This window comes from Eleginops maclovinus, chromosome 11, assembly GCF_036324505.1.
Source record: "Eleginops maclovinus isolate JMC-PN-2008 ecotype Puerto Natales chromosome 11, JC_Emac_rtc_rv5, whole genome shotgun sequence".
Taxonomy (NCBI): domain Eukaryota; kingdom Metazoa; phylum Chordata; class Actinopteri; order Perciformes; family Eleginopidae; genus Eleginops; species Eleginops maclovinus.
The window spans coordinates 13,983,956-14,007,622 of record NC_086359.1 but is presented as its reverse complement, the minus strand read 5'-3'; the positions used below and the strand labels follow the sequence as shown (position 1 = coordinate 14,007,622).

Genomic DNA, 23,667 nt, shown 5'->3' with positions numbered 1-23,667 from the left:
CAGACGGCGACGAGACGGCGTACAGAGAGGAGGTCAGAGCCCTGACATCTTGGTGCCAGGACAACAACCTCCATCTCAATGTCAGCAAAACAAAGGAGCTGATTGTGGACTACAGGAAGAGGCAGAGAGAGGCACACACACCCATCACCATCGACGGGAATCCTGTGGAGAGAGTCAGCAGCTTCAGGTTCCTCGGGGTAAACATCAGTGAGGACCTGACATGGACACATCACACCAGGGTCATATCCAAGACGGCTCGACAGCGGCTCTTCTTCCTCCGCAGGCTGCGGAAGTTCAACATGGACTCCAGGATACTCTGCAACTTCTACAGGTGCACCATCGAGAGTATCCTGACTGGCTGCATCACCGCCTGGTATGGCAGTTGCACCGCCCTCAACCGTAAGACTCTACAGAGGGTGGTGAAAACTGCTCAGCACATCACCAGGACGGAGCTGCCATCCATGGAGGACCTCTACACCCAGCGGTGTAGGAAGAAGGCCGGTAGGATATTAAAGGACCCCCATCACCCCAGCAACAATCTGTTCTGTCTGCTGCCGTCTGGCAGACGGTACCGCAGCATCCGGACCAAGACCACCAGACTCAGAGACAGTTTTATACCACAGGCTATAAGACTACTGAACTCCTGAGCTGTGTGAATGTCTACTCACATCTGTTTATAGTACACACATACATATATATATATATTATACACATCTGCCATACATATCTGTTTATAGTACACATATCTATATATTGTACATATCTGCCATATACATCTGCTATACATAATATATGCATCTGTCCATACCTCCTCATTCAACAGTGTAAAGTGTTTAAATACTTTCAATGTATTCCACATATGTATATATTTCACATCCTCAAATCTTTATTGTTGTTATTGTAAATATTCTTCTCTCTTTTTGCACTATTTTATTTATGTTATTTGCACCATGTATGTTGAGTTGTTGGAGGAGCACGCGACATAAGATTTTCATTGCCAACATATACGCTGTATCTGCTGTGCATATGACAAATAAAGCCTTGAAACTTGAAACTTGAAACTAGAAAACAGATGTGAGTTTGCTATGTTTAGGGAAAAATTGTGGTTTGGGTTCAAATTACAACTTTGTTAAGGTTAGGGGACCTTTGTTGTTATACTAGGGGAACCAAAAGGTTTGAAGGTTCACTGTTGGAAGGAAACAAAAAGAAGCTTCTTTCTTTCACTCTGACTTAGGTTGTGCTTTTTTTTTGTGTCTCTACATCTTCCTTTTGCTCACAGCGAACACAGCTTTGTCCTTCCAATGTAAACACATGATATTATGGGCTATTTGCTGAAACAAGTGCTTTTTTTTGTGGGGGGGTATCAGTCTTGTAAAAAAAAAGTTATAAGTCCAGCAATGTTTGGTGTAAAAACCCTTACAGCTAAAGTCGACAATTTAACCCCAGTTCCATAATGTGGTAGTCCCTCCTTCGTTATTGCCATTTTCCCCCAAAACAGCTGAATCTCATAATTCCCCTTAGTTGATTTGAGGTTAATCAGATCACCTTTTGGCTCTTAACTAAGAATTGAGAGCAGCTTGGTCCATCTCTCAGCCAACCAGTGTGTGAAAACCCCCTTTCTTTAGGGTATGGAAGAGGTAGAAAACTCTACAATTGCTGCATTATGATCCTTCCTGATTTTATGTATCCTCATTTCACCAGATAATGTCAGCCAGAAACTCTGGTATTCAAAATGTTTCTGTTTTGATTGTGGGGGATTATGAGCATTCTGAAACACAGCTGGAGAGAATATTAAAACACAACTTTCCACTATAACCTGCATCAGTGCAGATTGTGGTACCATTCGTGCAAGAGTTTATGCTTGCCTAATGGTAACCATTGCTAAATGAATTTGTTTGTTGGTTTATTTATTTTTATAGAAACGTCCTTCAAGCACATCTAGTTTTCATTTAATAGTGGTTGTGCAATAATTAAAGAGGAATTATTTCATTATAATTATGTCGTTTTTTCATTGAGTTGAGCTATATGTATGTGGGTGTCAAAAAGTTCTTAGTCTTCTTCCTGACCAAAACTCTAAATCTAGGTAACCACTAGTGGCTTCAAACTGATAAGAATGGTTAAGTGACATGATATAGTTTTTACACTATGATTTTGAAACCAATGATGTTGTTTTTGTGAAGATAAATAGCAAAAGGTACATAATAGCAGGTTTAGACGCATACATATCTGCTGAGAACATTTTAAATATCTCTAAATACGGTTAACAATAGTTCACCTATTCATGGTTCTTTGTGACAAGCATATACCTGGATAATGTTATTCTATAGCAGTTTTATTGGAAAAATCGGTTAAACAAAATTAACGAGCAGACCTGGTTCCTGTGCTTCCTGCCAAACACAGAGACATAAATCTACGTCTGATTGTTTTGCTGTTTCATATGTGACTCTAAACTGTGGTAGATTTTTCCAGTTTATAATCCAGATGCAGTAAAAAAGGCTTTTACTATTGCACATTCTATCATACTAGCATTGATCCCCCATAGACATCAAATGATACAGTAATTCTATTTTATAAAACATGTTAAAATAAAGTATTTCATAATTAAGTTCAAGGGTTTGTCTATATTTTGTCTCTTTGACTTTCAGGAAAGCACAATGTCTTAAAGTGATTGAATATAGTATTCCTGTAAAATTTTATCTCCAGTTTTTGGACTGGAAGATCCATTCACATCTGTTTGTTATTCCAGCAACAGTAACGCTTCAGAACCACATTAAATATTCACTGCTAGCATCTGGTCACTGTGCATGTGTGTCTCTGTGTGTGGTCAGGAAATGTAGCCATTCAAAAACAAGTTTGATGATGGATAACTGTGTAAAAGATCATTTTTAGGATTGGCAAACTACAACTTTGGCAATTATGAAGTCAATTGTTGGTCTGAAAATGCTTGATAAGCAAAATTAATAAATGTGTGTACACTTAATCATGCTTCCAATCCTGACATTTATAGAACACATGCTTACTTTTGGAGAAAGTTCCTGTTTTTTCCTACACAAATGCTCCTCAGCACAAGCACATTAAACTATACTTGCCATATGGGCTCCACTGGAACATCTGATTTAGAGATGCATGTAAAAAGACTGGACACATACAATCGGATAAAGATAAAGTATTTCCCCCGGTAAAAATGGTTCTTCGTCAATTATTTATAATCACGATCAATTTGCAAATGGTAATTGTGTTAGTCTGCAGCATTCTTATGAGATAGCTTAAGGCATGTGGTGGTCTTATGCTATGAAATCATCTGTTTTTCATTTCTGAATCGGCAAAATTGCAACCTTATAAATTAAGTTTCATCGCTTCCAACTATTTGCTTCCCCACGGGGTGCTCCAGGCATATTGCTAAGTGGCACCATTGTTTCCAGCCTGTTCAATGATAACAACTTATCATTTCCAATGCAAGGGACATACCAGATGTCATTTGAGCCAAGAAACCGCAAAAAGGCTGTTTTTTTAGGGCAAATATTTTCTAAATCTGGAGTTATATCTGCTGCTATATTTGCCCTTAGCAATAACTGAAACTCAATATCCTAATGGGATTCTGACACAGCTTGTCATGTATTTATATACACATGTCTGTCAATGCTTGATATGCTGTAACATCAACATACATTTTGAGTTTTGTTTCAGGACATTAATTGTTGATTAATCAGTTGATATTTTCTATCACAGTTTTTTCAAAGTCCAATGTGATTTCTTCTATTGTTTTTACAATACAAAACCCAAAAGATGTTCCTTTTTTAAAAGAGGTAAAAGCAGGAAAAATCAATATCCAAGAAGCTTGTAACAGCATTTTCTGCCATTCTGTGTGAGAAATGACTAACTCAAAGCACTTAGCTATTATAGCTAAGTCGATCGACACATCAATTTGTTGACTAATCCTTGAAGCTCTAGACATTAATAATTATAAGACTTTTTCATGACAGATGACATCACTCTCCAGACAGCAGAAATAATCCAGATGGAGGCAGACAGTTTATGATTACAACACTGCTCGTCTTACCTGTTTTCACTCAGGTTCTGTTCGGCTAAGTAACTCAGAGGTAAAATCAGGGAGTCTATAGATTTGTAGGGATTTAAAAAGGACTTCTTAGACGCCGTCTGCCGAGAGTATGTCAAATTATGACCATCCGGGGGAGAAGAACAGAGGGTTGGGAGCTCTCTGTAGTTAGACTCAGATTTATTGGAAACAGGCTTTGAAGAAGACGCATATCCGAAATGTCAGCCTGCTCATCTGCTCAATAAATCTCCAGAGCAGACTACAGCCCTCTCATCCTCTCTTGTTCTTTGGCTATTCATCCTTTGATGTACCCTTGGTCACAACTGAAAGAGCAGTACGTAAATACTGTCTGGGTACACCTTTTTAAAACATGATTATTGGCCTTGTTAATGTCCAGAAAAAAGACTGTATGACATGTTTTGCTTTGTTTCAACTCTGAAACTGTAGGTGTAGAAATGCAACTTGTAAATACAGCTTGAGGCACGTAAAGAAAGTATTATGAGCTAATAGAGATACACACAAGTTTGTTTTTCTATAGTTTGTCCTCCATATCAATTAAGAATGAGCAGCCAGTATTTGATTTTGTGTCAGTTACTTTGTGTTTGCCTGAATTTAAAATCCCACAAGAAGGTTTTAAAATTGATCTGACACACCTTGGTGACTTTTTAGAAACCTCATCTGACTCATAGTTTTCATTTGTTATAACTTGCATCATTACATCATATCAATCACTACTCTCTCAACATGCGCTTATGTCAAGCCGCTAATTTCCCAAGTTTTTACAAGACTTAGAAAACACTTTTACTCATGATGCTGATGATGATGATACCCGTTGATGAGATCCAGTTGGTTTGACATCAGTGCCACTGTTTTACACATGGGACAGTGTCTGAGTAATATTGAGTCAGACCTTCAGACAGAGCTCCACATGCCTGCAGTTGTCTGAAAGGCATATTCCCAGGAATGTCTATGAGATCATTCCCTCTGCAGTAGAAAAATCGTACTCAAACTCAGTGACTCAACCTGCAATTGGCTGGGGAAATGAAGGAATCAAGAAGTGGGGCAGAGGGGATACAAGGATATCCACTGATAAATGGGAGAGGTCATTTCTGTCAGTGCGTCGTCCAAATGACTTTTTCATTGTTGAGGCTAATACACTTAAGACCCTGATCTTTTAGTTATTGACTGTCTTAGTTATAAGTGCGTGTACGTATCACAAGCCCAAAAATCCAGTATATTTGTGTAATCATTTATTTTTAGTCACACTAGCCATGTGGCTCTATGGATGTCAAAGTCAGTCTGTCAGTGAGTTGGTTTACTTGTGAAATTGTCTCGACTGTTGGACTGCCATGAAATTTGGTACAGATGTTCGTGTTCTCCACAGTTCAATTGTAACAACTTTGTTGATCCCAACTTTTCTTGTGGCAGTATTGTCAGGTCAGCATGTTATTGTGGCCAAAACGTTTGCAGATGAACAATTACCTGCAAAAATAACAACATTTAACTCAGCTAATTATCAGATGTTGCCACAGGAGTGACACAGGTTTTTAAACCTTCATTCTCAGTCCAAATAAAGTGTTTGACCTAGTACTGTTAGAAATGTTGTTTGGTCACATTGGCTGGAAAAAGCTAATTTTTCAATTAACCAAATCTGAGTTTTGACAAAAGGACATATTGAAAAAGAAAAAAAGGAATGTGTGGACAAGGCGAAAGAGGGATACTCTTCTGTATTCACACGTCCTTTTTATAAGTTAAAGTTTAAATTTATTTGTAGGCTATGTATTAATAAAATGTATAAATAAATAAAACTTAGACAGAATGAAGATGTCAGGTAACCTGTTTCGCTGATGGTAAATTGTTGTGTTGACTTTTGATTGTGTTTTTCGGTTGTAAGCAGCTGTGATTGACAGACCATCTACTCTTGAGCAATGGACAGCTAAAATAGGACTTTCTTCTCCCTGCTCCATTCCATCATGGGGTACAAAAAAAATAGGTTGAAGTGTACATGTTTGTTATAACAATTGCCATGAGTGGAATACAACTATATATTTATATGTTTTCAACATGTTTCACTTGCATAGTACAAAGGCTAAAAGACTAAGTAATTAATAGTCAGTGATGAATACAATTTACCTTTGTGTCAAGAAGAGCCAGAAGAGGAGGAACTGAAAGAAAGTGAGATGTAGAGAAGGAAAATCATGGAAACATAGAAATGCACACACCAAAGATCTACTGAGCAACTTGTGGAATATAAAGGTACTTTACCCCCATTTTTTGCAATGCTGAACAACAAGCTGCTTTTTGTGACTCACAGTTGACATGTCGCAGCACTGCAGGCTCAGTCCCCCCACCCACCTCTCCGGGCTCCATGCTCCGTCCCCTCCCACTCTGCAGACCGGCGGAAGGCGGGTATGTGGAGCGGTAATCACACGTCACAGGCGACTTCGTTATTTAAACTTGAATCGAGAGGAGAGGAGGAAAGTTTTCTCAGACGGGACAGCGTTGCCTAGCAGCTGGGCAGAGGACTCTCTTCTTCACGTAGCCTTTTTGTTTCCCGTAGGCTAAAACCGAGGCACCGCGGATATTTCCCCTCTTTCTGTCATCCAAATCTTTAAAGCCAAACATGAGCCAGACCGTGACACTAAAGGGACCCTCTCCCTGGGGTTTTCGCCTGGTGGGTGGACGGGATTTCAGCACACCGTTAACCATCTCCAGGGTAGGTAGACAGTCTGTTGCTTCGCTGTGTATCCATTAAGCCGGTCGCAAAGAGATAGACAACATCATGATGACCATCCTGATTTTACTAATTTAACCGACAGTAAATATTGAAAAAACAAAAAAGAAGGAACAGTTTAAATGACTCTGTGATGCTAGTATACTTTGCCAATACATTAGTGTTGCATACATGTTCGCCATGGTGGCAAGGTCTATTATTACAGTGTGCATGGGGCAGTATGAACAGGAGCTGACAGACGGTGCCGTCTAACTCCTGGCAGTTGAAGTTGCCAGTACAATTTAGTGAGTCATTGCAATTGGCCGACCATAAAGTACAACCTTTCACTATCCAAAGCGAGGGAGGAAAAAATGCAATATGGTAGTATTTAAATACCACTTTGTCAATATGAAATAAATCAAATACAAATGAATAACGATATTAAAAGTTATTTTTCCCAAATTTTCCCTCATGAAATGTTTGAACAGATGCAGGAAATGGCATTATGATCATGATTATTGTGTATATTATTCCTATTACCTGTTAGAGTGCCAGCTAGTAGCAAAGGTAGTGGTTTTCATGAACTTTCATGACCCTCAGAATATGGGTCAGAAACGAATATGCTGGCAGTATCCAATAGTTCACCCTGGCCAGGGTAAACACAGCCCTGACCTGCTGCAGGGCCTGCAGAAGGAGAAAGGGCGGCGGTGGGGGGGGGGCTGCTGACATTTGTTTTTCATCAGAGCTCATTGGTGCTGCTGAGGGATTCCAGGTGTTGTGCTCAGCTGTACCATCAGCCCTAAACAGACCCTTTAACTACAGGGCCATAGCACTTTAAACTAGACATGTCATTTTTAGATTTACGGCATGCGATTAGCGACTTTGAGAGAAGCAGACAAACCCTTAAGGTCACCTATAGTGCTCTTCTCTTCAGAACCTAGCCTATCCCTTGAAACGAGTTTGTTAGGCAATGGTGAGGAATACTTTGACTCACAGTGTGTCACTTGCTTGCTTAGTTGGCAACTTTGCTTCTCCAAAATCCCAGAAAATGGAATTTTTGCAACTTGAGAAATGTCTATGGATAGGTCACTCACTTCATGCCAGATATTCCTGTTTGAGTTTGTGACCTTGTGCACGGAGTAGAGTTTCCAACCGAGACCATGCCGAAGCCCAGAGTAATTTGGAAAAAATGAAAAATCTACACTGCAGGCTATTGCAGCTCTCTTGTGTTTCATGCTGAATTTGAAGTCAAAATGTTGCCAGCTTCAAGGCATCTCCGGTTTTGTGACGCATACCATCCTAACTTCTTTAATCATTTGTATAGCATGCAAGTTGTGGTTTCAATTTCAGTGATTGAACGATTTCTGAATGTTGCTATTTCTTTGCATATTTGTATGACTGCCAATGTGAAACCATGACATGCAAAGGGAAGTCCTGGCATTCTGAACATTGTATAACTTAGTTTGCAAATGGCGTCAGTGAGAATACAGGTTACACTTTACAGACAGTTGCATAGCGAGAATGGCATTAAAAAACAATGCTGACAAGGAATAGATGCTTGCAAAAATTAATAGGGGAGTTTTGACCAATTCCTAAATATTGGCGTGACAATTAGAGAAGGAAACAGCTGGTGAGACGCAAGCGTATTTATCAAAATATGTAATGTCAGCGGCATAAATTCACACAGTGTTTTGGCAGTATGACCCAGAATTACCCCCCAAAGACTTTTCTCTCTACCAGCCATCCAGAGCAGTTCAGTGTCCAAATGCTGTCATATGCTGCAGTGAAACCAGCTGACAACACAAAAACTATTTTATTGGCCGAACTTCATAATTGTTTTATCCTGGAGTCTAATATGCTGGTTTACAGCAGTCAATAAATCACAATTAAATTCAGAGAGAAGTGATTAAAAAAAAAAATGAAATGGTGGGAAAGAATTCTCTTGTCTCACCATGGGAGCTTGTTGTATTCTAAGTTTGAGGTTCAGTGTGATTCATTGCCGCTGGTATACTGGAGTATCTCCTAAACTCGCTATTCATCACATGCTTGCTACATTCTTGCTGTACAGTTTGTGCCCAAGACGGCAATTATAATGAGTTGAATAGTGACACAGAAAGAGAAACATGGAGAGAGAGAGAGTGTGTGTTTGTCAGAGTGTTCAGAGAAGGATAGTTTATGTGGTTGAGTATCCAAAATGCCTCTTCAGGGAGGCTTAAATATTGTGTAAACCTGCAAAACTCTGTGAAGGGTGTAACAGTGCCTGCTGGCTGTTTATGACTTGAGAAGGTAAGGTTTAAGAGTACATCCAAACACTAGATCTTCTCTTAGCTTATACTCTATCCTTACATCATTCATCTACTTTGCACCATTCACCAATCTCCTCCCCTATTCTTACATGTCTTTATATTAAAGCGAAGAAACACCTGCACTTAGAGAGTTGTAAATACCAGTAAACAAGTTGTGATGGCAGCTGCTGCTTTTCCCCTCAAGGTGATAATGTTCCTGGATAAGTCCATTAGTCCCCTGCCAGCCCGTTAAGACTTTAGCCAGTTAATGACGTGTCTACTTGTCTCTGGAAACATTTGTGCTGATACTGTGTGTGTGTTGTTAAAGGTGTTATGTGCATGAGACAGAACAAGTGGCAGAGAAACACAAACATAATAAAACCATGGTGTAACGGCTGAAGCATTTAGACAAGATACGGTGGATTATTAAAGACGTGTCAAACCGACGTCTAGGCAGAAGGTGACGCAGGACACTAGCCCGTCCTGACGGTTGTCAAACAGTCATTTTCTGGACAGGAATTCACAACTGAGTGTTGGGTACATAATGACCCGAGCCGTGCAAATAATCACTGTCCAGCTTCCCTCCTGACACCTTTTTGCTGTTCTTCCCTCTTTGTGTTCTGGCTTGTAAATCCATGCATGATGGGGAAATGGTCTGTCACTTTTATACTGTTTCCACAGGAAACATTCCTGCCATTCTTGTGACTATTTGATCATTTAGGTCAGTAAATGTCAATGAAAAGTGAAATGTGTCTATCCCAAACCCCAATAAGATGTCTTCAGACTGCTTGTTTTGTCCAATATCCTGTCCTTTATCAAAGCAGAGAAAAGCATACATCTATTGATGATATCCAAAATCAACTATGTTAAGTTTAATATCATTCAAGACAATGAATAGAAGCAAATCCCCACAATAACAAACTGGTTGGCATTTTATAAATGTAAAAATTACTTTAAATTATTATCTCAACTTATCAACTCGGCAGTACCTGAGGGCTTATTCTTCATAAAGAGCCACAAAGTGTCTGTTTTATTACATCCGTTGTAGCTTACTTTATCTTAATGTATGGCTTTTTTTGTGTCCATCCTAACGGATCAAAGTCTATCCTCAGACAGGCCTTATCAGTGAAGGATGATCTGGGAATTGTCTTAAAACAATACCTATATGCCCCCTATGTACATTCAAGGGGTTATTAGTTTCTGTAGTTATTCCTCCTGTTCATACTGGCTGCAAAGATACCCTGTCTTAGGTCATGTCAATGTAAAATCTCCTCAAAGAAGTGTTGAACCAATCTTTTAAAATCAAATACTAATGAGAGATAGAGAGTCAGAGTAATGTAGAATCTGTAATTTTTTTGTCATTTCTCATACTATTCTGCTGCATAAAGAACTTCTGGAATGTGTTAGAGTTTGTAGGAAGTCTTATAATCCATATTTGCTAAGAGAATTGGAATTATGAAGTAGGAACAAATGTTTGAGGTTGCATCAGCAGTAGTATAGTCAATGAACCCAGTGTCCCTTGTACCCTTTAATCACTCGGTCTAACTTCGCCAAATACCAGAGACAGGACATGTGACCCAAAGCCACATGGGTCGTTTCTGTGACGCTGCTGGATATAATAGTATGCTTTAGGCTTTTCTCCGGCAGCTACTGTATTTACTCTAGGCTAAACTTACAGATGCTATGAGCTGCATCCCTACAACCAAATGAGAAAAAGATAACATGGCACTCTCCAAGAATTTCCTGTTGTCAGTGAAGCTTTGGAGTTCCTGAAGCAGTATTTGCCGGAGAACAATGCAAAGCCTTGGGTTGTTGATGAGCTTTTCCTGCCCATCTTGTTATCTGATGTGTGTAACTGAGTCTCCGTGATTGATGTTAACATGGAAATGCATGAGCAGTGCCGTGAAGACTAGGGCTGCCCGATTTAGAAAAAATAACAAATTGCGATAATTCAAACTGTTTGTAGAGCACGATTTGTAGGCCGGGATGTTTTTGCACAATACTCTACAATACTTCCCTCCCTGGTATTTATAACTCATATTTAGCCTTTTTACACATATTGTGCCTTCTGCGATTTGGATATTGCACTAGTCCACTTTGGTTTTATAAGTATCGTAATAGAGTTTTCCAGACACACTTGCTTTAATATGAAGACTATGATGAAAAACAGCAAGTTCTTATTCTTTGTCTATTTATTACGTTAAGTTAAGCACTGTGCAGTCTGACAATTGTTCTCTCGCCGAGGAAGTCAGTTTTGATTAATTTGCTTTTTTCTTGTGAGCTTTCCTGCCATCGTAGTATAGACTGCCAAGGATCTAAAACATGGTTCTTGGAACACTATTTATTTAATTATAATCATGCCAAACATATTGAAGCATGACATAGTGAGAAAGACTTACAGGAAACTCCTCCAGGAAAGCAGATCCCACATGCAAGAAACTGTTAGAATTAAAGGTTTAAAGGGATGACCTCACACTTTTTGATGAGTAATGTCATGCTCTTTCTGGACATTCACAAATGCATTACAGACAAATTAATTTCAAGTGAATCTCCCATTCTCATTTAACCCCATGTGCTGAATTTTCAGCCGCTTGTTGCGTATTGGTCTTGGCAGGTTCTGCTTCTTTGTTTCAGTGCAGTAATCATACACCAGTCAGAACCTCACACTCCGGGCTGTGTAATGACTTTCCACAGCGTCACCAAGGTCATATCCATGGTTATGGTTATCGCAGGTTCAACAAGCAAACAAAGGCTCTTGACACATTGCCAGCAATTATTCTCTGTGTTACTGAGACCAAGTGCTCCCGCCCAGCAGAAAGCTTCTCTGTGGGATTCACATGCATGACGCAAAGATTGGAAGTGATGGTTTTTTTCTTGCATAAAATGTCTTATTTTACATCTTCATGACTAATTGTAGAACTACAAGAGTTTATAATTATCTAATTTTGAAGTGACTGTGGTATTTTAAAGATGTGTATTCAGAACAGAAGCTGGGAGTAATGCCATCCTGGATCCAACTGTGTAACTATTAAAGTCAAGAACCCCCAAAGTTAGATTTTGATGAGGATGATGACACGAGAGAATACTTTGCCCTAGGACATAACTGTTAATGCAGCTTTGTCACATATACTACTCATACATACACTAACACACACCTTCATTATTCTCTTTGCGGTCTCTTGTTTATGCTCAAACAAACAGAAAAACATGAGCGCCCACAGTGAAACCGCACTGCAGCACACACTCAGGCCTCAGCGTGCCACAGGATGAATCTTTGTGACATGAGGCTGTCATTTGCTAACCGCTCTATCTGTTAGCAATTAACTTTGTCACTGCATGTGAAGCAGCCCCCTTATGGAAACTGTGTGTCTGTTTGGATTGCCCAACAACCAGTAAAGTTGCTTTCTGCACCATCACCATTAAATCCTTCTTGGTCTTGATCTTATGTGACCTCATCACAAATGAGCACCATTTTTCACCCATTTCAACTTTTATGGTGTCAGAGAAACAAAGAACATCCCTTTTTGTTGATGTTAACAAATTCCACAAATATCTGCTTTAGTTAAAAGCAGTTTAGCTGGTGAAACTGGAATTGAATTCATACCAAATTATCTCATATTAAGTTGCTATTTCCAGCAAAGTTTGATCTTTTTGTTGAATTTATTGTCTTCTTGTTCCCCTTCCACTCCCATAGTGGTTTAGAAACCACTTCACAATTATTCACAACAGCTTCAGTTTCATCCTCTGCCTCGACCAAGATAACACTTAATTATCTCACGTCCTTTTAAAAAGGACTTTCATTGGTTATTTTTGACTAGAACTGTCATTATGTCCAACAACATGAAGCGAGTAGAAGTGAATCACTCAGATCTTGTTACCAGTAGTTTCATGTGAGTATGAAGACTAAAATAAAATGTTTAGGGTTAGAAAATAACTTGGTCTTAAAAAGCCACTTGGTAAAACATACTGTAAATCTCTGAGTTAAACCATTACATCCCTTTACATCCGCAGTGTATATATAGCAGATTATAATTATGTGGAACACGTAGCTCTACCTACTTACATTTCCTTGCAGACAGGAATGCTTTGTCCTCTAGTGACGACCTGTGTGTGTGTGTGTGTGTGTGTGTGTGTGTGTGTGTGTGTGTGTGTGTGTGTGTGTGTGTGTGTGTGTGTGTGTGTGTGTGTGTGTGTGTGTGTGTGTGTGTGTGTGTGTGTGTGTGTGTGTGTGTGTGTGTGTGTGTGTGTGTGTGTGTGTGTGTGTGTGTGTGTGAGTGATTCATGCACTATTCATGGTCTGACCCTGAGGTGATATAACTCACTCTGCTTGTGTGTGTTTTGGGGGTGCATGAACTTTGGTCCACTATGACACGGCCCACGCACAAACCCAAGGCACACACAAACACCACATCTTAAATGCATTCTCACCAGGGAGGTTGTACAGATTAGTTTAGAGTAAACTATAACCTCTAGTTAGTGAATGTCAACAATGGAACTTAATCAGTAACATTTCCCGCAAACTGTATTCATGCTTTTGTCTTTTTGAAAACCCTCCATCTGGAATTTTCCGTTCAATAATTCCTGCTCAATATTGTAGTTTATGTTGGATTTCCAACATTGCAGGACGTCAATAAAGTGACTTTACTTTCTTCGTACTTCACACATACACATTACACATTTCCCAAAAGGCCCCTGACCTCTGAGTTTACCGGAACTGAGTCAGGGACATTTGGGCGGTCAGAGGCTGTAAATTAGGAATTCCACATCTGAACCACACGACTCAGCTATTATTGCTTGATGGAGCGTGAACTTGTGTGCCTTTGCTCTTTAAACACTCTTCCCAAGTTAGCAAAGCTGCTTGTCTTGCACAAACTGATCTTTTTCTATCTGCTCTGTGTTGTTTATCATTCCAGACAATCATATCCTAATTCATCTAAGATTACTAATGTCTGTTAGAGAAGTAAGTGTAAGTATTCCAGAAACAATACCTTTCAATGAACAGCTGTCTATGTAATAGACGTCACAAGATGTTGTGGGGTCAAAGAAAGGTATCCATGTAGAAACTTGGATGACAAGACAAACATTAATCACTGACACTTTGCATGTAAGGGGTACATTATCTGGAAAATCATCCTAAATGTTCTGTTCCCTGTGAGTTTATGGGTACAGTTAGTCATATTAGCCTTTTAGCTCTTTGACATGTTACAAAGTGCTGGGATCCAAACTACGTGGTTAGGACTTGTAAGAAAAAAAAGTGTTGTTGGTGTATCTGTTTTTCAGTTGAACAATTCATTTGTTGATTGATCAAAATATGGATCTACAACTATGACAAACAAGTCGTCATTTTTAAGCAGAAAAGTATTTGGCAGCCTTTAATTGTTTTTATTTTCTGTTTTCTTTCTGTTTTATGCAATTCAAAATTAGATTTTCTTGATTGTTGGAAATCTTAAAATGTACATTTATTTGACCATTTTGTATACAATATGATTAATCAAGTAAATAATCAGCACTTCATTCGATTCATTTGATTCTGAAAATAATTGTTGCTGCCCTTGTGCTTCCCTTGTCTTGCAATTCATCCAGGTACTCTTGCCAGCTGCCGACAGCTGTTGCAGTGGCTAGATTTATAAATCTTCCTCAAGGGAATGGCAAGGAAATGAATATTGAGTAACTATTGTGCTTTTTCAATTTGCAACAGAGAAAGGCCGTTTAAACTCTTAGTTAGGTGGTAGGAAAATTGCTTAAAATTCCTCCTAAAAACAATGTGACTAGCAATTGCATCCAGCTGCTGAAAATCTCCTCACTATAATTGTGAAAAAATAATATGGAAATGTAATATGGAAAATGAATCCTTCACAGCCCATTGAGTGTACAAAGAAGAATGATGACGTGATGACAAATGTTGGCATTTTATAACATTTGAGTTCTTTTGCTGTAGGAGCATCTCTCTCTGCAGCTAGCTGCCATATGACAGGGGCTGTATCACTGTGGATGTCTTGGTGTGACAATGGAAGATTTGATGGGTAGTGTTGTGGTTTTTTTGTGTGAGCCAAAACTAACTATCAGAGGCAGGCCTGGAAATAGCAGCGACATTTGTGTGTGTGTGTGTAATAATGGAAAATTGTCATCATATGTCTCTTAATGTGTCTGTGAGGGTGGAACACACACACATACCCGCATTAACAGTTCCTACTCCCCCCTTTGCCTTATTTGATGGCCTTAAATGTCCACAGACTTGTGTGTGGGTTTCTGGAATGAGGAATCACAGAGAGAAACCTGCTTACTGTCCAGGGGCTCAAAGATAATCTTCAAAATTAAAGCTGATGTGTCAATACAGGCCAAGTGAGAATTCAGAAAAAGCTTAAAGAACTTATTGAGCGAATGTTTGTGTATTAATACCACATTTCACAGAGACAGGTTCAAAGTTAATTCATGCAAACTCTGCTCACAGTAGCTTACTTCTGCACTTAAATATCTACCAAAGGTTCAGGCTGATGCAATTGCTGAGTGATGTTATGATTGCACATTATTTTTTACTGTATTTCAAAGGCCAGGCATGTAAAAAAAAAAAAGTTCCAGTTCTTTCCAGACATTTCACCACCTTCAAACTCCAAGTGGCTTCACACTTCTGAGTGTCGCTGCTGGCTTTAAGACATGTGAACCTAGAGTGCTGCCCAAAGCAATATCACATAAATCAAAAGAGAGCTGCTTTTGTTGTATTTGGCCTCTGTTGACAATCCCACACTAATACTCTTTTCTTGTTTTTCTTTCTTTCCTACTGACAGTTTGACACCACATATAACGGCTTTTTCTTTTCCTTGGGTGTGCTTGGATTGCTGTGCGTGTGTGTATGAATGTTTCCTGTAGGTAACACCAGGCAGCAAGGCGGCCCAGGGCGACCTGTGTCCAGGCGACACCATCTTGGCCATCAATGGCGACAGCACGGAGCTCATGTCACACATGGAGGCTCAGAACAGGATCAAAACCTGCATCCAGCAGCTCACACTCGATATCAGGTATGGAAACAAAACACTTTCCTTAGAGAGCATTTGTCATCTGATCAAACTCTTATACCAACCTACAGTATGTGTAGATTTCCATGACAGGCCACCTCATGTGGCACCACAAACCCCCTTATGGCGGCAGCACACATTGATCGTTATAGGCAACAAGAGTTTCTACTTACCTTCTACCTTAGTTTGAGTCTAGTCTAGTTTTTTTGTGGGCTTTAAAGGGGAATTCAACTGATTTTACACATCACATTACTCTTCTTTAAATTATTTGAAAGAACTTGTAAATCCTTTTGTTGGCGTTTGAAACACCAGTGATCTCAAGGCTACAATAGCCGCTGATCCATTACACACCAAGAATGTCCGAGCTGTCTGTGTTGCATTGTGTGTAATGTATTATTTAACACGAAAAATAATGTGTGGAGCAAAAATTTCACAGACAATTGTTGTCTCATTAATCATATCATATGGCAGGCCACACACACACCAATAATGATTATGTATTTAGTTTACAATGTGACAAGAATGTAGTCTACTCTATGTATAATGTAATTGCTTGCAGACGTGTTATTTAGAGGCGCTTGCTTCTTTAGAATATGTGACAAACTGTACAAGAAGCCAATTTTCCACAAATGATGACTGATGGGAACTGTATGATGTTCAGAATAATTGGAAATCAGTAAAGTATTCCAACATTAGTCACTGAGTCAATGCTCGTCACTTTTTTCTCAGCAGTGGCTGCTTTTGGTTTTAAGCTCATTAAGTGAATTTTTTTGAAAAACGTTTTCATGACAAAGGGGATTTACTGCCTGTCGTCCATGAACACATTGTTTCTATTTCTGGTCGATTGCTCAGCTTGGTACAGTGGAGTCATACGGACAGATGACAGGTTTACAACGGTTTAAAGGATCGACTCTCTGCTCCTATAGTGCGCTGTCAAAGTAAATGAGGCTTGCGCATACAGTGAGTCACACAGTGACCTTTTGAAATTGACTTCTCAAGTCGATATTGTTCATTTTGCCAGTACATGAGGTGGAAAATTAACTCCTCAAATTATTTCTTAGGCTAGGTAAGGATGGATGATTTGGCCTAAAGCGAAGGACAGAAGCAACATTTTATCTGTCAACATAGCAAAAAGGAAATGATCCATCTAAACAGTTAATGACAGAGAGATGCGGGGGGGGGGGGGGGGGGGGGGGTGATAACCGAGAGAAAACTGAAATGTCAGTTGCTTCCCACATTTCTATTAAATGGTTAGTGTAGCAAGCCTACTGGAAAGTGCAGAGCAAATCTGGCAACCTCTGAATCCCATCCTCTCAGATGAAGAACACTGTGTGGTTAAGCCAAATGGTGCCTCAGCTCTCTCCTTTTAGGGCAGCAGTCAACACAGTCTCTTTCCTGTAACGGTTAGGAACACTAGGTTGACTTGCAGATGCAGTGGAAATAAGAATCAATCCCGGAGTTATCTGCCCTTTCGGTTAAGCAAAGATTCACACATGCTGCAGGAACCTACATTCAGATGGAGAAGCACTTTTTCCACTGTGTTTGTGCTCCATAGTTTGCACTCCAGCATGCAACAGACATCCCTTTCCCCACAGACTATAGTAGAAGCCATCCATCCATATATCAAGCTGAGCGTTAAGTGGTTTACCCACTTAGTGATGGTTAATTGATTTAAGGGTAGATAAAGTAGTATTCATCACATAGACTGGGGAAGCTTTTCTGTAGCTGCATGACCACAAAAAAAAGAACTCCCTCCCCTGCACCTTAACGTCAGCCTCAATCTCCCTTTAAGAAGTCAAAGTTGTTGGAGACATTACAGCATGTAATTTAGTTTGATTAAATAAAATAACCACAAGTAAACCACCAGACAAAGTCATGCTGTTCATCAACCCCCCTTACATTTCCATCGAAACTGATGAGATAGCAACACAGCAGAGGCAAAACAAGGCTATCTGCTGGTATGTGACCTTTCCACAGTTTATTGCTTGAATAATTACTGTCTGAACTGCCCTGCCGCTGGACAGGAGGAGGGAAAGGCGTGTCTGAGAGATAGGCATGTACCTTTGGCTCCAGAACACTGAGCTGAAATGAACTGCTGGTGAAGGGCCGGGCAACAGGGGTTCAAGGAGAAGAAAAAAAAGGCTTTAAAAAATGGATATGACATTTTAGGCTAGCAGACAGATAGGAGTTGAATAAAGGCATTGCTTGAAGGTGTGGGTTATGAGAAAAGAGAAAACAACAATGGTGGAAAGAGAGCAAGACAAAGAGAAGTTGAAGCCAAATAGAGAATGGTGAACCAGAGTGACTAAGTGAGAATTCCACATGGCCTCTTCTCTGCCTTGACTGCTGGTTTACTGCCAACATTTTCTGCTTGGTGCATTGCTGGAAATTCAATTAAACCAGACAACAGACTGAAGCAATAGTTGAATTTCTTTCCCTGAGATAGAGGACATGAGTCACTACACGTTTTGAAATAAAGTGAATATTAATAGAATATCCCTACTGGACACTAAGAAAACATAAGATTAAGAAATGAGACTTTCTCACAGACACTCAAAGCATTTCAGGCTGGGTATAAGTTCCCATTTCTTTCAATTCTGTTGAATCTTTAGCCTGGGGATTCAAGTGTTATATTTGGTGACTTCAACATCCAGTGTGAGGTAGCTTTTGCCAGGAAAAAAGCTGCACAGGAAGTTGAGATAATAAACGACAACGGTCACTATGACAAGGCAGACAAACAAAAGCCATCCTAATAACCTCAAACTTCACCAACAGGATAAAATAGGTCATGGTTTTGGCTTCTACTTATTAACCACCAAAACACAATTAAATATAAACAGCCTAATACAAAGCAAGTCTTATGTAGGTTTGACAAAAGTTTCCCTCATTATAAAAGTATTTCTCTATTCAAACATTACAAATCCATACAATGGGTTAAAACATGAGCACTTAGGTTATTTATTAAGGGAGATTGGTTTTATTGCAACCATTGATTCTGGAGTCAACTAAAAGAGAAAAAAATTGGGAGCGACTCAAAGAACTCAGGTTGACTCTCTAGAAAATAATATTTTAGAGGTCACCACTTCTCAGCCCTCGATTAAAAGGCTAGGCCATAAAGTACTCAAAACAGATGCAGAGTCGTAGAGGGAGAAATGAGAGACCTATAATTTTCTGTTGCTGCCGATAGACAAATATACGAGTCTACACGTCTGCTGAGAACCAAAATTACAGTATACTGGATGCATCTGAGCTTGAGGTCTTGTATAACACAAGAATGTTCCTTTGTAATGTCTTTGCATTTATTACTTCACAACCCCCTTTTTTTCATAACTCCTCTTACCGGGCATTTTGAAAAGTGCTCTGCATCTGAAGTTGGTGCTCAAGGAAGCTCTTGAAAGCTAACTTAAAAAAAAAGAAGATTAATTAAAATTCAGCCCCGTAGGTCTTTTTGTGTGATTAACTCGCAATGATTTCTACTGACTTTGTTGTCGTCTATCCTTTCCTTCTTGCGCCACTATGATGTTGACTTTTGTAGTTTATAACATCCAAAACTAAATACATTTTGTTATCCAACAATGTTTGGAGGGATGAAGACAATTCTTCCTAAAATAAATTCACTCATTTTATGTTGGTGTTCCTTCTATGATTTTATTATTATTATTATTATTATTATTATTATTATTATTATTATTATTATTATTATTATTTTTTTTTATTTTTTTTTTATTTTTTTTATTTTTTATTATTATTATTATTATTATTTTATTTTTTTATTATTATTATTTTTATTATTATTATTAGTATTATTATTATTATTATTATTATTATTATTATTATTTTTTATTATTATTATCTCAAACTAATCAGTGACTAGAGTTCAGTTTTGTTGAGATTGATCACATCATAGTAACTTTCATCCATCCATGTATCGCCAAAGAAGACGATTGACGCTTAAATGGAAAGTGTGGTAAATTCAACAATAACTTTTCTGTTCTTGGGTGAATTCGCGATTTCACATCTGTAAATACAGCAACCAAGTTACGAGAAATATTATAAGATAAAGGAAACACGTTAATTGGTGAAAAAACAGAGAAAGAAAGACGGAGGAGAGGAAAACAGGAAAAACGTGCTCTCAGGTCACTACCACTTTACCACAGCTTTCCATTTCCATCAGGCTTTTCCACTGATCCAGGCCTGTCAACGCTCCACTGTGAGGTGAAACACCCTTGCTAGTTTCTGTAAGTTCTTAGCATCAGTCATTAAATAGAGCTGTGTCATCTCACTAAGAATGAAAAATGCCCGCCACCCCCACCACAGACACGTACACTATAGTTAACTGTAATGTCAGAGGACCCGGACAGACACACAATGGAGTGTGTCATGTTTGCTTTGCTTGGCCTTTATGTACTCGGACCTAAACTTAGTCTTTGAGTATGTAAACCAGCTGTGGTATAAACCTTTTCTCCTCTCTTCTCCATCAACCATGTACCATTCTTCCATGATTTCTTCAAACCTAATTCTTCCTCCACTATTCCATAATGTCTTTTTTATATCTCTCTTTCAACCTGCCTTCACCTCCCCTGCTGTTTCCCTCCGTTTGCCAGAGCTTTTTGGAGAAGGCCATGTGGTTTAGAGGCCTGAGAGACAGATGATGGCGGTTTGGATGTGTTTCCACCGCTGGTCAGGCAGATCGGAAAGCATCATGCTGGGCTGGCAAGTTAAATGTGCTGAGAAATGAGTCATGTTGCCTGAGCTGTGTGTGTTACTCTGGCTTTGTGTCTTGTTCTTGGGAAGGAAGGACACCCTGCTGCTCTTGTTTCAGTTTAACTTACTGTTGAAAGGAAAATGTAGGATTAGCTTCAGGTCAGAACAAGGCTTGTTCTGCAGATGGTTTAGAGTTAAAAGGGCCAGTTCACCCAAATAACACAGAAACATGTTAAAACAAACATACATTTGTGCTGCTCATCCAGTTATTGGAGTCTGTGGAATTACATTTGTGCCACTCAAAACAGTGACAGTGACATTTCGAAAATAGCAGCTTTCAGAAACAAAATCCTGTTTAGTCAGGATAAGACCTTTCGTATCAAAATGTATGCTTTCTATCGTAAAAATAGCACATCCTAAAATATATACATGAACATCCATTTTATTGAGGCCACAGAATTAGAAGAAATTGTACTACTAGCCGTTTTTGTGTGTTTAAAGCATAATTTGTAATAGTTCAATTGGATTTGGATCAATCATTACCACTCAAAGCAAAAACAAAGGATAATGTGAAATCAGAGAAAACAAGCGTAGAAAAGACAGACCTCTGAAGATTTGCCCCTGCTGCCTTGCTTTGACTCTCAAACCTGTGACTCACAGTTGAGGAATTATGCACGAGGTTGCATGGGACCAAAGGAACACAGGACTCCAGCTGCGTTGAAGACACAGCGCTCTACTACAAGCTTTGCTGCATTCCCCTTTATCATCCCTTCATCGCATCGTTCCTCTCACGCTCTCCCAAGGTCTCTTTTTTGTGGTGAGACATCAATAGAAATTGAGAGGCTGTAAGGATGGGGGAGACCCCAAACCTCCCTCCCTCTTGCTCACTTGCATTGATCTTCTCATTACCCAGATGGCGATCTTTTCAAGTGACACCCACCCTCCCAACAAATCTGCAGATCAGACCCCCATCCTCTTTAGGGGGTTGTCTCACTTAACACTCAGGGAAGAAAACATTTCGACCCTTCTCACATAACAAAATAACACAGGAACTGCTCCAGTGTTTTGGTGATTTATCATAGGGTTGAAAACCATCCTTTTTCTGATGGGTTTTACAGAGCGAGGCATCTGGGCAAGACTCTTCAGTGAACCCTGAAATGTTCAGTGATCAGCCGCATTTTAATTTGAGGGCATTTTGTTTTACAGCCTTCGCTCATGCTCCTCCTCGAACATGGTGATCCTCTGCAGCCAAAGTAAACTTGTCCACCACTTTATAAACCAAATATCCCTGATCAGGAAATTAAACCTGACAGGGGGAGGTCAGGCAAGGGAAAATATGACCATAGGAAAGTGGTTCTGATGACCTGAGACTTTCTACTTTCCCTTCCGTCTCTGCATGTGTTGTTTTTCTTCCTTTGCTTTTGTCTTTTTTTCCCATTCATATTCAGATTACTGACATTTTCAGGCTGACATTGGTAGTTTTTTTTTGCTTTCCTTTTTATAATTCTAACATTACTTTTATGGCCTTTGCTTTTAATATTATGTGATCGTTTCATGCTCTTTGAAGTTCTTATGACGATAACTGTGACTATTTGAAAACAAAAAAACATGTAACTTAACAAAATGAGAACATGTGGATCATCCATATTTAGTAACGTGCGGTCTTTGAGGTTTTTTTTTCTTCCACTGTTCTTTCCATTTATCTGTATTCAATAATGTTCAACTCAGAACTATACAGTTCAAAGCAGATGGTGGATGAAAATCAAACACTTAAGGAATGAGCCTGGAACTCTTCATTCCTATACTATTTATCATCTTGAAAATGTAGATAGTAGAAGTAAATATGGGAAATTGATCATTACACTTGAAAAGGCTTGGATCTTATAAAAAAAAAACGATCCATGGGTTGATATATGTAAAGCATCAGCTGGATCACCTGATTCCTCACATACTGACTTAATATTGATGCTTGATTATGTGAAGTGCTTAATATTTACAGTTTGACATGCTGTTGGAAGCATGAAACCTTATAACTGAAATCACAGCCAAGAGGCTTAGCAGTCACGTAAGAAATGGAATATGGAACTACATTAATGACTTCCCTCTTCAAAATGACCTAATGACTTCAACAGTGTAACACTGTTAATCCCAAGCTGGTCTGCCTCTCACAGTTTCCACTTATGCGTAGCCATTTAAATCTCCATTTATATGGATGAATGCAAAAATTCCATGTTTTCTGTTTTTCACTTGTGAAATGTCAATTCAAATAGGCCATTTATTACTGAGCATTTACTTGTTTCAATGGGCTGTTTGTGTGGTAACCATTGAAACCAAACAATCAGCTTTCTGACTTTGGAGGGACATGTCAGCCCACGCAGTCCTCCAGACACTCGTCGCCTCACAAGAGTGTCCTTGATATCAACACCTCCGTGGTTCATATCTGAAGCATTGCCTCAGCTCAGCCAACGCTGTGCCAGCTGCAGCCCGATGACTTCACCTCTTTAGACGTCATCCCCCCCTCACTGTGGGGTCCATGGATCCATGCAACACACCAACAGTTAATATATTCATGTCCTGTGGGTTGAGGTGTGAAAGAATAGAGGGTCGACGCAGTGTCCGTTAGTTATTCGGCATTATGTCCTGTTGTTACCCTTTTGGAAGTTGGATGCTTTCCCACTGAAGAGCCAACACCATGGATACAAAAACATCCAAACCCGTACAATCAAAGAATTCCCCTCAGAGTTTTTTTGTTTTTATATGACATGTAAACTGTCACTACTTTTAACACATAACTTGAAAGTGAAAACGTATTGCAAGTGAAGCGTTGAGTGATGCCACTGAAGATTTATTGCAATGTTTTATCTGACTTGGAAATGTGTTCCTCTCTATTATTTT

General features: G+C 39.2%; 1 protein-coding gene across 1 annotated transcript in view; it reads left to right on the top strand.

Moving 5' to 3' along the window:
• Positions 1–6,503: 6,503 nt before the first annotated feature.
• pdlim4 (PDZ and LIM domain 4) overlaps positions 6,504–23,667 on the top strand; it is a 41,062-nt gene continuing 23,898 nt past the window's right edge. Inside the window, exons 1-2 of the mRNA XM_063894892.1 lie at positions 6,504–6,773; positions 15,923–16,071. Coding sequence (XP_063750962.1) covers positions 6,681–6,773; positions 15,923–16,071 — 242 coding nt within the window. The 5' untranslated portion in view covers positions 6,504–6,680. The remainder of the gene's footprint in view (positions 6,774–15,922; positions 16,072–23,667) is intronic.